Source organism: Oncorhynchus kisutch, linkage group LG20 (genome assembly GCF_002021735.2).
Source record: "Oncorhynchus kisutch isolate 150728-3 linkage group LG20, Okis_V2, whole genome shotgun sequence".
In the NCBI taxonomy this organism is placed as follows: domain Eukaryota; kingdom Metazoa; phylum Chordata; class Actinopteri; order Salmoniformes; family Salmonidae; genus Oncorhynchus; species Oncorhynchus kisutch.
This window is the reverse complement of record NC_034193.2, coordinates 7,698,068-7,712,707: the sequence shown is the minus strand read 5'-3', so window position 1 is coordinate 7,712,707 and position 14,640 is coordinate 7,698,068. Positions and strand designations below refer to the sequence as shown.

Sequence of the window (14,640 nt, the reverse complement as noted above, 5' to 3'; positions counted from 1 at the left end):
AGGACGTCATTGTAAATAAGAATTTGTTCTTAACTGACTTGCATAATTTAATTAAATAAATGTTCAAATATATATTTTTAAGTACAGGCCATGTACAGGCCATGTTTAAAGGCAGTTCCTCCCCGCAGAACTTCTTAGGGAGGAGAGGAATCACGCAAATACAATGAAGATAGACTCCTCCCCTCTGTCCTCCCCTCTGTCCTCCCCTCTGTCCTCCCCTCTGTCCTCCCCTCTGTCCTCCCCTCTGTCCTCCCCTCTGTCCTCCCCTCTGTCCTCCCCTCTGTCCTCCCCTCTGTCCTCCCCTCTGTCCTCCCCTCTGTCCACCCCTCTGTCCACCCCTCTGTCCACCCCTCTGTCCACCCCTCTGTCCTCCGTCATCTCTCCTCCCCCCTCTGGGACAGTCACTAACGGAATTACTTTAGTCTCAAACTGCAGAGGTTTAACCCCATAAATACTCCTCCTATATGGACTTAGTACTGCACCATAGCCTTTACTCACTCCTACGTCACTGCAGCAGAGACCACCCCTCCTCCTACGTCGCTGCAGCAGAGACCCCCCTCCTCCTACATCGCTGCAGCAGAGACCCCCCCTCCTCCTACGTCGCTGCAGCAGAGACCCCCCCTCCTCCTACGTCGCTGCAGCAGAGACCACCCCTCCTCCTACGTCGCTGCAGCAGCAGAGACCACCCCTCCTCCTACGTCGCTGCAGCAGCAGAGACCACCCCTCCTCCTACGTCGCTGCAGCAGAGACCACCCCTCCTCCTACGTCGCTGCAGCAGAGACCACCCCTCCTCCTACGTCGCTGCAGCAGAGACCACCCCTCCTCCTACGTCGCTGCAGCAGAGACCACCCCTCCTCCTACGTCGCTGCAGCAGAGACCACCCCTCCTCCTACGTCGCTGCAGCAGAGACCACCCCTCCTCCTACGTCGCTGCAGCAGAGACCACCCCTCCTCCTACGTCGCTGCAGCAGAGACCCTCCTCCTCCTACGTCGCTGCAGCAGAGACCCTCCTCCTCCTACGCCGCTGCAGCAGAGACCCTCCTACGCTGCAGCAGACCCTCCTCCTACGCTGCAGCAGAGACCCTCCTCCTCCTACGCTGCAGCAGAGACCCTCCTCCTCCTACGCTGCAGCAGAGACCCTCCTCCTCCTACGCTGCAGCAGAGACCCTCCTCCTCCTACGCTGCAGCAGAGACCCTCCTCCTCCTACGCTGCAGCAGAGACCCTCCTCCTCCTACGCTGCAGCAGAGACCCTCCTCCTCCTACGCTGCAGCAGAGACCCTCCTCCTCCTACGCTGCAGCAGAGACCCTCCTCCTCCTACGCTGCAGCAGAGACCCTCCTCCTACGCTGCAGCAGAGACCCTCCTCCTACGCTGCAGCAGAGACCCTCCTCCTACGCTGCAGCAGAGACCCTCCTCTACATCGACTCATTATATTCACACAACCACCATGCGTGTGTTAGATCCCACCACATGTAATAGGAAACTCTATAATTTACTTCCATAAAAAGAGGCACAAGCCTTTCAGTTCAATGCATAATGTCAGATGGAGCAGTAAACTATTCATATGTTGAACAACTTGCTCTTCAGATGAACCTAATTAACACTTCATTATGGCTTATCTGAGGCTATTTAAACATTTTTGCTTCTTGCATGGTTTCTTATGCCATTGCAATTAGTTAGGTGGGTGACTCCTGACTTTGGACATGGGATAACAGAACTGTTGCAGTACTAATGCTCTCTCTGTAAAATGTATTTAAGATGACTGACAGGAGAGAGACCACCACCTGAATGGTAAGATGGACAGGGTCTGCAGGGGCGGAAGGACCACAGAGTTGTACCCTGGGCTGAACCTACAGTACGTCCCTCACTGCAAGTGAACACGGTCGAACCTTGTCGATCTCAGAGCTCTTCCTCTTGCGGGTGATTTTGACGTTGATCACGTCCTCTCCCTGGCGTTTCAGGGCCATCCTGTTGGGCTGCAGCGGACTGAAGGAGATCTCGAGCTCAGGCTTGGGGAAGCGGCTGGTCCTGCCTCCCTCCGTTATGATCTCTGAGGAGTCTAGCACCGACGGGTAGCCCCCAGACCCCTACAGACAGACAGACAGACAGGGGTACACAGGATGACAGTGAGGGTGAGTTAACCTACAGGAGTGTCTAGTCAGTTGGGTTAACCTACAGGAGTGTCTAGTCAGTTGGGTTAACCTACAGGAGTGTCTAGTCAGTTGGGTTAACCTACAGGAGTGCCTAGTCAGTTGGGTTAACCTACAGGAGTGCCTAGTCAGTTGGGTTAACCTACAGGAGTGCCTAGTCAGTTGGGTTAACCTACAGGAGTGTCTAGTCAGTTGGGTTAACCTACTAGTCAGTTGGGTTAACCTACAGGAGTGTCTAGTCAGTTGGGCTAACCTACTAGTCCATTGGGTTAACCTACAGGAGCGTCTAGTCAGTTGGGTTAACCTACAGGAGTGTCTAGTCAGTTGGGCTAACCTACTAGTCCATTGGGTTAACCTACAGGAGTGTCTAGTCATTTGGGTTAACCTACAGGAGTGACTAGTCAGTTGGGTTAACCTACTAGTCAGTTGGGTTAACCTACTAGTCAGTTGGGTTAACCTACTGGTCAGTTGGGTTAACCTACTGGTCAGTTGGGTTAACCTACTGGTCAGTTGGGTTAACCTACAGGAGTGCCTAGTCATTTGGGTTAACCTACAGGAGTGCCTAGTCATTTGGGTTAACCTACAGGAGTGTCTAGTCAGTTGGGTTAACCTACAGGAGTGTCTAGTCAGTTGGGTTAACCTACTAGTCAGTTGGGTTAACCTACAGGAGTGTCTAGTCAGTTGGGTTAACCTACAGGAGTGTCTAGTCAGTTGGGTTAACCTACTAGTCAGTTGGGTTAACCTACAGGAGTACCTAGTCAGTTGGGTTAACCTACTAGTCAGTTGGGTTAACCCACAGGAGTGTCAGGTCATTTGGGTTAACCCACAGGAGTGTCTAGTCAGTTGGGTTAACCTACAGGAGTGTCTAGTCAGTTGGGTTAACCTACAGGAGTGTCTAGTCAGTTGGGTTAACCTACAGGAGTGTCTAGTCAGTTGGGTTAACCTACTAGTCAGTTGGGTTAACCTACAGGAGTGCCTAGTCAGTTGGGTTAACCTACAGGAGTGACTAGTCAGTTGGGTTAACCTACTAGTCATTTGGGTTAACCTACAGGAGTGACTAGTCAGTTGGGTTAACCTACTAGTCAGTTGGGTTAACCTACTAGTCAGTTGGGTTAACCTACTAGTCAGTTGGGTTAACCTACTAGTCAGCAACAGGTGGATGACATACTTCCTCTATGCCAAACGGACGTTTTGTTACGTACAGACGTGTTAAACCGGAGAGATTGAAACTTTGCAGGAGGAAACCCGTATGTCTAAAGGAGATTACCTGACTGGTCCTCCTCGACGTCTTTACGTCGCGTACTAGTTGACCGTTGTCATGGAGAGTCCTCTCACGGACTTTGGAAGGGCACTCCTCTGCTTCAGTCTGTGAGAGCTATCATGAACAACATCCATTGTATTAACAAGACCAACATACTACAATATGGATAGGGGATGGAATACAATGTCATATTTTTGGATAATGTGTTGAGGAGAGCTTGCAAGTTTCCCTGTACTGTTTACACCCTGTATCCTGTGCACGAGACCAATAAACTTAAGATTTTATTCGTTATGAAGGAGGACTGTTCCCTCACCTGATTGGCTGTCTCTCTGTGTTTAGTAGGGACCGAGGCGTCGCTGCTGGCTTTGAATGCAGTTTTCAGTTGTTCCTTCAGGTTAAGAATCTCAGTGTCTCTGTCAGACAGAAGGCCCTGCAGCTCCACTACCTCCACCTGGCCATGGTCCCTCTGGGGGAGGGGGGGGGATACAACAGTAAGGAAACAGGGGACCAATAATGCTATCTATCAACATGGTCCCTCTGGGGGAGGGGGGGATACAACAGTAAGGAAATAGCAGACCAATAATGCTATCTATCAACATGGTCCAAAGTTATGTTTTTATCATGCTACAGTACCACAAAAGGTCACTGAAAGTGAACAGTGACCCTATACAGAGTTTGTGGCTCTTTTTTATATCAATAATAATAATAATAATAATATAAACAATCATTCATTTGTAGAGAGCATTTCAACGCACATAAAATAAGTGCAACATCTTTCAATAAGGTTAAGTGCAAAAAATACAAATAATTTAAAATTGAAATGACCAAGAACCCTGCACCCAACCCTAACCCAACGATTCCAACCATAACGCAGGCGTGTCTTCTAACCCCTTCTAAACATCATGCGTTCTGGATTAAAAACATTGGATTTGTGTCTTTCTTCTGCATCTGTGTGATTAACAGGGCTGAGCGGTGTTTGCGACAACGGCAGATCCCGCAAAGGGGGTCGGGTCTATTTTTTTTTTAACAAAAACGTCTGTAGAGTCTGAATGGTTAGAGCTACAAACTATTGAACACTACAATGAGAAGCTGAAAGTCTCACGAACACATGTAACGTGATTAGCTCTTACGACACTCACAAGCTACACATAGACGATCCATAAGAAATCCCCAGGACATAATGTCTATACTACTGTTATAACTTCACACAGTTTGCTGTCAAAGACTCCAAACAGTTGTCACTGACTAGTTGGATATCAGTGGAGGCTGCCGAGGGGAGGACGGCTCATAATAATGGCTGGAATGGAGTGAATGGAATGGAACACATGGAAACCACGTGTTTGATACCATTCCACAGATTCCACTCCAGCCATTACCACGAGCTCGTTCTCCCCAGTTAAGGTGCCACCAACTTCCTGTATTGGATATTCATTTCCTAGTGAGAAAACAAACTTCTGTATTTACAGCATTCATATTAAATACTGTTGAAGTAATGTTGGCTACAGGTTCCTCTGCCTCACCTAAAGCCCATCCTGGTGGGAGGCTGCAATAGACCACCAAGTGCTAACAGTCAGTATCTGGATAACATGTGAAATGCTTGATAATGTACAGTACCAGTCTGTACAGTAGACCCTGCCACATAAAGTTTTATAATACCTACTCATTCCAGGGTTTTTATTTAATTTGAGTATATTCTACATTGTAGAACACTTTATAATGCTATCTTATCAACATGGTCCCTCTGGGGGGGAGGATACAACAGTAAGGAAGGGTAGCCTAGTGGTTAGAGTGTTGGACTAGTAACCGGAAGGTTGCAAGTTCAAACCCCCAAGCTGACAAGGTACAAATCTGTCGTTCTGCCCCTGAACAGGCAGTTAACCCACTGTTCCTAGGCCGTCATTGTAAATAAGAATTTGTTCTTAACTGACTTGCCTTGTTAAATAAAGGTCAAAAAAACAATATCTGGAGTATTTCTCCTGTCTTATCCAGTGTCCTGTGTGAATTTAAGTATTCTCTCTTTCTCTCTCTCTCTCTGTTTGGGGTTTTAGGCTGGGTTTCTGTACAGCAGTTTGAGACATCAGCTGATGTACGAAGGGCTTTATAAATACATTTGATTAGATTTGTTTATATTTTTTAAACATGAATTTTAAACATGAGGTTTGTCAAATTGTTATGTGTTCTACTTGTAGCCCTGCAAACAAAATGTTGCAACACTTAACGTAGCAGCTGGACATGGAGATAAATGTTTTGGGACTGGGGGAGTTAACAGAGCTCATTTGTTCCAAAGGAAAATAGTCTGACAAGTCCCAACCGACTAAACAGTCCAACGTGTGTTTGAACTGACCTCTGCTGGCTGAGAGGAGGCGTGGCAGCGGAGACTGGCTATCTGTTCATCCTTGTCTGCTGGCTGAGAGGAGGCGTGGCAGCGGAGACTGGCTATCTGTTCATCCTTGTCTGCTGGCTGAGAGGAGGCGTGGCAGCGGAGACTGCCTATCTGTTCATCCTTGTCTGCTGGCTGAGAGGAGGCGTGGCAGCGGAGACTGGCTATCTGTTCATCCTTGTCTGCGTTGCTGGAGAGGAGTTTGGTTAGCTGGACCTCCAGAGCTGTCACCAGGGAGTCCCTCTCTTTCCTCCACTTCAGGAGGTCCTGCTCCTTCTCACTGAGCTGGGCCACCAGACCTTCCTACAGGGTAACAGACAGGCTGCATTTACACAGGCAGCCCAATTCTGACCTTTTAAACCAATTATCTTTAACCAATTATAAAAGATCTGTGTAAATGCAGCTTTTGTAGGCTCTGTCTGTAGAGGGTATTGTAGCTTTTATTCCAAGGAAAACCTCTCCTAGGGGATCCCCAGACGTTTCACAATGTTGTTGAACTAGCTCACCTGATTCACCTTGTAAAGGGCTTGATGATTAGTTGAATCAGGTTTGATAACTGTGGAATTAGTTCATACGCGGAACGGCTGGGGGTCCCCGGGGTGGGGGAGTTGTTTTACCACTTGGGCTTGCTGCTTGGCGTGACGCTTGCGGCCGTCTGCAAACTTCCTCATCTCCTGGTTCCTCTTATCCTCGGCCTCCTTGGCCAGCCGGATCAGAACAGTCTTCTCTTCGAGCCACTTCCTCTTGTCAGCTTGGTGTTTCTCAGTACACAGCTAGAAACACACATGATTACTTATACTTGGAAGTACACTTACACGTACTGACTAATCCAAGGTAAAAAATAAACAGAGAAAATACACACTATCAACAACTACATGTGTGACCCGTTTTAGGAAACTAGGCGTATGTCGCGACTTCATAGGAGAGTGAAGTTCATCTTTCAAAGCAGAATTACTTTTTCGTTGTTCCTCAAAAATGCAGTGTTGATATACCATTTTGTAGCTCTGAATCTCTACTTTTATCCAATGTAATTAAAAAATAACTATTTTAAACTTTGCTACATAAGACCAAATCCAGGTGGTGAGTCACATATTGAGATGTCCACCTTCAAGGTCACTTGAGCCTGAACTGCTTCCTGTATGGCTAGCTTGGCCTCGTCCGATTGGCTGTCTCTCAGGGCTCCAGTGTCTTTCCCACTGTCTTGGTAGCGTAACAGTCCTTTCAGTTTATCCACCTCTGTGGGGGGGGGGGGGGGGAACAAAAAAACAACAAGACCACTTGAGTACTATCACCATGTTCAGTTGTACTTACCATTCTATGTTTTGTATATACGGAGTATACGAACATTAGGAACACCTTCCTAATATTGAGTTGCACCCCTTCCTTTAGCTGTGAGAAAAGCCCCAATCCATTCAAGACAATGTCAATCTCAGTCGAACCCAGCGCCGACTGTATTCAGATCTGGGGTGAAATATTATTTCGAGTATTTCAAATACATTTACACGCATATATATATATATATATATATACATACAAATATACAAAAGTATTCAGACCCCTTCCCCTTTTTCCATATTTTGTTACATTACAGCCTTATTCTAAAATGGATTAAATCAAATAAAAATTCCTCATCAATCTACACACAATACCCCATCATGACAAACCGAAAACCGGTTTAGATTTTTTTGCAAATTAATTTAAAAAACAAAACAGAAATGCCTTATTTACATAAGTATTCAGACCATTTGCAATGAGACTCGAAATTAAGCTCAAGTGCATCCTGTTTCCATTGATCGTCCTTGAGATGTTTCTACAACTGTGATTGGATTCCACCTGAGGTAAAATAAATTGATTGGACATTATTTGGAAATGCACACACCTGTCTATATAAGGTCCCACAGTTGACAGTGCATGTCAGTGCAAAAAACCAAGCCATGAGGTCGAAGGAATTGTCCTTAGAGCTCCGACCTTTTAATGGCGTCAAACCAAGGCTCTGCATCTGTCCTCGTGCTCCTAGACCTTAGTGCTGCTTTTGATACCATCGATCACCACATTCTTTTGGAGAGATTGGAAACCCAAATTGGTCTACACAGACAAGTTCTGGCCTTTTTCTGACAAATCAACTGTAAATTTCAGTGTTCCTCAAGGTTCCGTTTTAGGATCTCTCTCACACACACACACACACCCCCGCCCCCTAGGACCATGACTCAGGACTACCCGGCCCGGATGACTCATTGCTGTCCCCAGTCCACCTGGCCGTGCTGCTGCTCCAGTTTCAATTGTTCTTCCTGCGGCTATGGAACCCTGACCTGTTCACAGGATGTGCTACCTTGTCCCGGACCTGCTGATTTGGACTCTCTAACGCACCTACTGTCTCTAACTCTGAATGATCGGCTATGAAAAGCCAACTAATAAATCAACTTAAAACACCAAATATACACCATCATGGAAAACGACATCTTGAAATAATCCCACCTTCAATGAGGGCGTCAATCTCATCCAGTTTGGCCTCTAACACCTGCTCCTGTTGGGTCTGGGTATCCTCCTGTTCAATCAGAGCCAGACGCATGTCCTCCATCATACGCTCCTTAGCCTGAAGGTCTGGGGAAGCACAATGAACCCCATGAATACACGACAGAGATAAGAGCAGCCTAACCCCATGAATACAAGACAGAGATACATTTTATGTCTCCTGAGTGGCGCAGCGGTCTAAGGCACTGCATTTCAATGCAAGAGGCGTCACTACAGACATCCTGGTTCAAATTCAGGATGTATCACAACCGGCCGTGATTGGGAGTCCCATAGGGTGGCGCACAATTGGCTCAGCGTCGTCCGGGTTTGACCGGGGTAGGCCGTTATTGTAAATAAGAATTTGTTCTTAGCTGAATTGCCTAGTTAAATAAAAGGTTACATTTAAATTAAAAATAGAGAAGATCAGCCCAACTCCATGATTACAGGACAGAGAGAAGAGCAGCCCAACTCCATGATTACAGGACAGAGAGAAGAGCAGCCCAACTCCATGATTACAGGACAGAGAGAAGATCAGCCCACCTCCATGATTACAGGACAGAGAGAAGAGCAGCCATTCTCAGTATGGGGGAGTCTAGTATTAGATTACACATTCTCAGTATGGGGAGATTACACATTCTCAGTATGGGGGAGTCTAGTATTAGATTAAACATTCTCAGTATGAGGGAGTCTAGTATTAGATTATACATTCTCAGTATGGGTGAGTCTAGTATTAGATTATATATTCTCAGTATGGATGAGTCTAGTATTAGATTACACATTCTCAGTATGGGGGAGTCTAGTATTAGATTACACATTCTCAGTATGGGGGAGTCTAGTATTAGATTACATATTCTCAGTACGTTTGAGTCTAGTATTAGATTACACATTCTCAGTATGGGGGAGTCTAGTATGTTGATATTTGTTGCTTACTGCATACATTTGAACTAAACAGTGTGTTCCAAAGAGTATGTAGGACAATAAATACACAGTATGTCATTTTACTAAGTAGTAGGCAAGAACACAGCCTATGTATGGCACACAGAAATACAGAGCAGAACAGTATGGATCAACAGGCTTCATATGTACCTTTACAGGCGTTCGGATTGAGCTTGAGGTTCTCGTCAGCAGACTGTTCCTGGAAAGAGAAAGATCAAACTCCGGTCAACAACAAAGGACACATTTAAAGTAAAACAACCAAGAGTAACCGAGATTTAAACAACATAACCGTTTTCAGTTGCTGTATGGTCCTGTCTTTATTAGCCAAGTCTGCCTGCTGCCGTTTCTTCACTTTCTCCAAGTCCTGCAGTTTAAGTTTGAGAGATTTCGCCTCTTCTCGCATGGAGATGATCTTGGGTAGGAAAACAAAAAGGGTCGATATGTTATTATAGTGATCCATATGTTATTATAGTGATTCAAACGTTATTATAGTGATCCATATGTTATTATAGTGATTCATACGTTATTATAGTGATCCATATGTTATTATAGTGATCCATACGTTATTATAGTGATCCATATGTTATTATAGTGATCCATACGTTATTATAGTGATCCATATGTTATTATAGTGATTCATATGTTATTATAGTGATCCATATGTTATTATAGTGATTCATACGTTATTATAGTGATCCATATGTTATTATAGTGATCGATGTTATTAGTGATTGTAATTATGGACCTACTATGATCGTATCTGTTGCATAAATAAATATCAAATCAGCTTTTACCTCTATTTGAACTTGCAGTATCTGTTTTTTAGAGTCGGACAGCTTCTCTTTGAGATCAGAAACGTCATCGTCTTTCCTCTCAAGGTCCAGGCTCAAACTCTTCACTTTGTCGGAGTCATGTTTAGCCGTCTCCTTCAATCTGTGGTCATGAACACGAGAGGTAAACTCAAACAGCAGCTACATTAGAGGGGTTTTACCAGTAAGGAGGAGCAGGGAAAAGGAAGAAACATTTAGGCCAATCCCAAATCGTCCCCTGTGCACTACGCACTCGTGGAGATATGAGAGGACAAGCGTAATCAATCTTGTAATAGCTACACCTTGCTCCCTGATAGGCTAGGCAGATGTTTCACCATATTGCTTATAACAATCAAATCCTTTCGGATTGCCACACGTGCATAGGGCGTAGGTTATGATTTGGGATTGGCACGTAGGCCTCCCCAGTAGCCAGAGTGAAAGGTACCAGCCAGCCCACTAACCTGGTGATGACCTGCACTCTCCTCTCCAGCTCAGCGTTCTTCTGAGTAATGGCCTCTTCAGCCACAGCCAGCAACTCCCGCCTCCTCTCACGAGCCTCCCGCACCGTAGCGGTCTCCTCATCCTCCCGCATCTCCCTCAGGCTCCTCTGCAGGCCTGACACCTGTGCCTCCTTCTCAAACAGCGTCTTCTCCAACTCTGCCACTCTCTCCATTTGGGACATGAGCTCGTCGTTATACGACTGGGACACGGTTACGGCCGCCTCCCTCTCCGTTTGGTGGGTGCACTGCTTCTCCTCCAGTGCAGCCACCTTTCCCTTCAAGGTCACGACCTCAGCTATCGAGTTCTCGCTGTCGATGTGGGCCATGGCTTTAGCCTCCTCCATTTCTGCCCTGAGCTGCTCCAAGTTCAGTTCCTGTGGGGCCAGTTTTTCTTTTAGCACCTCTAGCTGCTGTTCTGAGATCTGCTGTTGGGTCAGTTTCTCTCCCAGCCCCATTTTCTGCAGGGGCCTTTTCTCACTCTCGTCTAGGGTCTTTGGGAATTTTCTTTTCTGTTCCATCAGCTTGTCTCGGAGAAGCCCACTGTCCTTTTGTACCTCCAACAGCTCCCTGTGCAATCTGTCCATCTCCTCCTCTCCTTTCCCCAGGAACCCTAACAAAGACATGGACACTTGTTGAATTATCATTGAAGGTGACGCAAAGCTTCTGAGGTATGGTGGGGATTTTATTTTATGCTGACTTGATGCTCAGTGTCAAACTAAATGTAGTGTGCTCCTTAAGCATTAGCCAGTGGAATGAGATTAGGACAGTTTGTTAAAATATCAAAACAACTGGACACGTTGCAATTTTGGTCAGCAAATATGTGAAAAAAAAATAACCATGTCAATATAGTGAGTGTTTGGTTAGTGAAGACCATTTCCCAGGATATGAAGTGTTATCTCTCCACCAATGAGACAACAATAAGTCCTACCAATGCTATACACCAAAACAGCAACAACAAAAACTTTATTTATAATCAAAATCATATAGAATACAACCACTTAAAAAACATCAAGCCAGAAATGGAGAACACAAACATGGATACATAGGAACATGATGAAAAGTGCTCCGGTGTCTGAAACTTTGGGCAGGATTAGTTCTTGAGCGCAGACAGTCGCCTCTTTAAGCGGATGTTTTTGCGACCTTCGGCTGTATTCTCTCTACCCCCTGCTCTCACCCCAACAAACGGTGGGAAGGGCTTCCCGGCAGTGCTCGGAGCCCACCCTGTACCTTTCTTGCTGGGGGGCTGGTCCTCCAGGTTGGCCTGGAGGTCCACCAGCCGTTTGCGGCTCGCTGCGCGAGAGCTGGGCCTCTCCCCTCTGGAGCAAGAGCAGCTGCTCTTCAGTTGCAGGATCTCATTTTTGATGCCGTCAAATGTAGCCTTCTGTCAAAGAAAAACCCAACAAATGTTAAAGACGTCAAGAATGGCCTACAAGCTGGAATAAAAATTTTAAAAAAATAATTAAAATCACATTCTGTATATGAACATTTATAATGTGACATAAGCACCAGTTCAGTATAAATGGGAGATGTAAAGGAGAAAGACTAAGTATGAAATAGGCAGATGTCCATTAGCTAGTCAGATCTAAGCGCCACTTTAAAAAACATCTACATACATTCTTGATGGTGGCTTGGACCTGTTGGTCTACGGTGTTCTGAAGCGTGGTGATCATCTCATCCTTCTCGTGACACATCTCCAGGAAGTAGGAGAATTTCAGCTCCTGAGACTCAAGAGTCTAAAAAGAGAAAAACAAGACGAAAAAAGAAAAAAAAAAGTCTGTCAGAACTACTCTGTTAACCTGAACTAAAACCTAGTGGAATTTGGTTTATGTAGAACAGACAACCCAAAACAATAAGTCCTCATTGCTGGAAATGGAACCAAAAACAAAATTGCACAATACCTTTCTAGCCTCTTCAAGCTGTTCGTTCGATTGCCGCGCTTGTTTGCAACAATGTTCTAGTTCTGAAATTGAACAGACGACAGACTACTCAACCGAAGGGAAACATTGTGTGCGTTCCATCACAGCCACTGTTATGGGATTAGTCAAACCGATCCGGAGCAGTAGATGATGGATAGTGAAGACAGGTGATTAACAGGTTATTGCTGAAAGAGATCCAGCGTATGTGAAAGGGATAGGCTACACCAGTGTTTCATAATACTGTTCCCGGGGAAACAAAAAGGAGTGTCCCATTTTAGTTCTTGCCTTAGCATCACACACCACATTCAAATATTCAACTGCTCAAACCTTTGTTTATGGTGCGTTCTTAACCAAGTGGGAAAGTGGTTAATGATCTGAACTTGTTGAAAGCCGATTGGCTAAAATGGCCAAAATGCTGCGTCAACCATCAACTAAAAGTACAACGATCATGTTAATAAACAAATTAAGAGTTAAAGCTAACTTTATTTACAAATGTTTCGTTGTTGCATTTTTAAATGCTGTTACCAAGGTCATTTCCTTAGTAGGGGATGTCAGAGGTCAGCATGTGTGAGAAGACAAGAGCTCAGGGATGAATCATAGTTTCCCCACTAGGTGTTATCAGTTGGAGGGCCATTCAAGTGGATCCCCCCCCCCCCCCAAGTTGTATGTGATAAATACAACCGTCCCACTTGGCTATTAACACGGCTTTATTGTAAATAGGTGTAATGCTTGGAGAAACATTTGTGTGAACCCTTGTGGGCCCGATGAAGAAACACTGGGCTATAATATTTTTTTTTAAAGACATTTTTAAAACAAGGCAACTGGTTGTCAGTTGGCTACCATTGGTTTTGACAGTGAGCTGCTCCTGGGCTTGGTTCAGCAGCGCCGAGAGATCATCCACTCTCTTCCCCAGATTGGAGATGGTTTCGCCACTGGGTTGGGTGACCACCAGACACGTCTTGGCCTCCAAAGCCGCCTTCTTTATGCCCGCCAGGTCACTGCACATGGAGTCAAACATTTGTCCCAATGGCGAGCTGTCCTCCTACAGCAGAGAAGACATATGAGTCATTTTGGAGATGCTATTATCCAGAGACACTTACAATTAGTGCATTCATCTTAAGATCGCTAGGTGAAACAAGCACATATCGCTCTCATAGTGAATACATTATTCCTCAATAAATTAGCCATCCGCAAAGACAGCACTAGTAAGAAAAGACGAGTTAGGTTCTCTTTTGTCACCGCAGTTTGAACACCAAGGTAAAGGACGAGAGACATGGCTACATCATGAAGGTTGGCACTGTTAATGTACAACACATCTAAGCAGGATGCATTACTGTGGTTCGCTCTACTCTGTCCAAGTCCTCTTGACTGGTGTTAATGTTCACAAGATTTCTCAGGATCTCTAGACGCTTCTCTGCTCTCTCATCGACATTCTTCTCTTTGGCCAGACGCTCGCTGTAAGACACAGAGATAGATAGATATTTTTTTAACCTTTATTTAACTAGGCAAGTCAGTTAAGAATAAATTCTTATTTTCAATGATGGCCTGGGAACAGTGGGTTAACTGCCTTGTTCAGGGGCAGACCGACAGATTTGTACCTTGTCAGCTCGGTTACAAGTCCAACACTAACCACTAGGATAACTGCCACCCCAAATATTATAGCTAGATCTTATTCAGTTATGTATCAAAAGACAAAAAACATTTACCTTTAAACAGCTACTATGTAAAGTGTTGAGTGCCTCAGTTGGTAGAAAAACACTCAAACCCCCCAAAAAAATTAAGCAAACAAGAATAAAATGACTGAAACAAGGCACAGAAGGGCTCACTTGTAATCGGTCTGCATTTCAGAGAAGAACTCCTTGGTGATCTCGTCACGGATCCGGGATTCCAAAGCAATGTTTTCAGACCTCTCTTTCTGGAGCTGTTCCCAGAGCTCCGTCAACTGGAGGAGCTGGCTCTGAAGGGTTGACAGACATTTACCTCTTGTGGACAGGCGTCAATTGAGCATTACGTGAAACTTTAGTTCTAGGTTAACCGGAGATGAATTTGATATTAATTAGGGCCCCAGAGTTTTGACCATTTCACCCAATGAGTGAAACTCTGGTCCATTTACTATTAACAGGGCTAAATCTTCCCCAAATGTCTCAACAATCAAATCAGGGCCTGGAAATGTAGTTT

At 45.2% G+C, this 14,640-nt stretch overlaps 1 protein-coding gene across 5 annotated transcripts in view; it reads right to left on the bottom strand.

Moving 5' to 3' along the window:
• The window catches only part of kif20ba (kinesin family member 20Ba), a 37,371-nt gene that overhangs the window by 16,849 nt on the left and 5,882 nt on the right, over window positions 1–14,640 (bottom strand). For all 5 annotated transcript variants that reach the window (XM_031799655.1, XM_031799656.1, XM_031799658.1 and 2 more), the window contains exons 12-28: window positions 14,289–14,419; window positions 13,797–13,917; window positions 13,303–13,504; window positions 12,445–12,506; window positions 12,160–12,279; window positions 11,774–11,927; window positions 10,508–11,156; window positions 10,032–10,170; window positions 9,527–9,649; window positions 9,388–9,436; window positions 8,266–8,391; window positions 6,896–7,026; window positions 6,408–6,563; window positions 5,755–6,093; window positions 3,724–3,876; window positions 3,417–3,524; window positions 1,889–2,086 (exon numbers count right to left, since the gene is read on the bottom strand). In XM_031799655.1, the coding sequence (XP_031655515.1) occupies window positions 1,889–2,086; window positions 3,417–3,524; window positions 3,724–3,876; window positions 5,755–6,093; window positions 6,408–6,563; window positions 6,896–7,026; window positions 8,266–8,391; window positions 9,388–9,436; window positions 9,527–9,649; window positions 10,032–10,170; window positions 10,508–11,156; window positions 11,774–11,927; window positions 12,160–12,279; window positions 12,445–12,506; window positions 13,303–13,504; window positions 13,797–13,917; window positions 14,289–14,419 (2,961 nt within the window). The remainder of the gene's footprint in view (window positions 1–1,888; window positions 2,087–3,416; window positions 3,525–3,723; window positions 3,877–5,754; window positions 6,094–6,407; window positions 6,564–6,895; window positions 7,027–8,265; window positions 8,392–9,387; window positions 9,437–9,526; window positions 9,650–10,031; window positions 10,171–10,507; window positions 11,157–11,773; window positions 11,928–12,159; window positions 12,280–12,444; window positions 12,507–13,302; window positions 13,505–13,796; window positions 13,918–14,288; window positions 14,420–14,640) is intronic.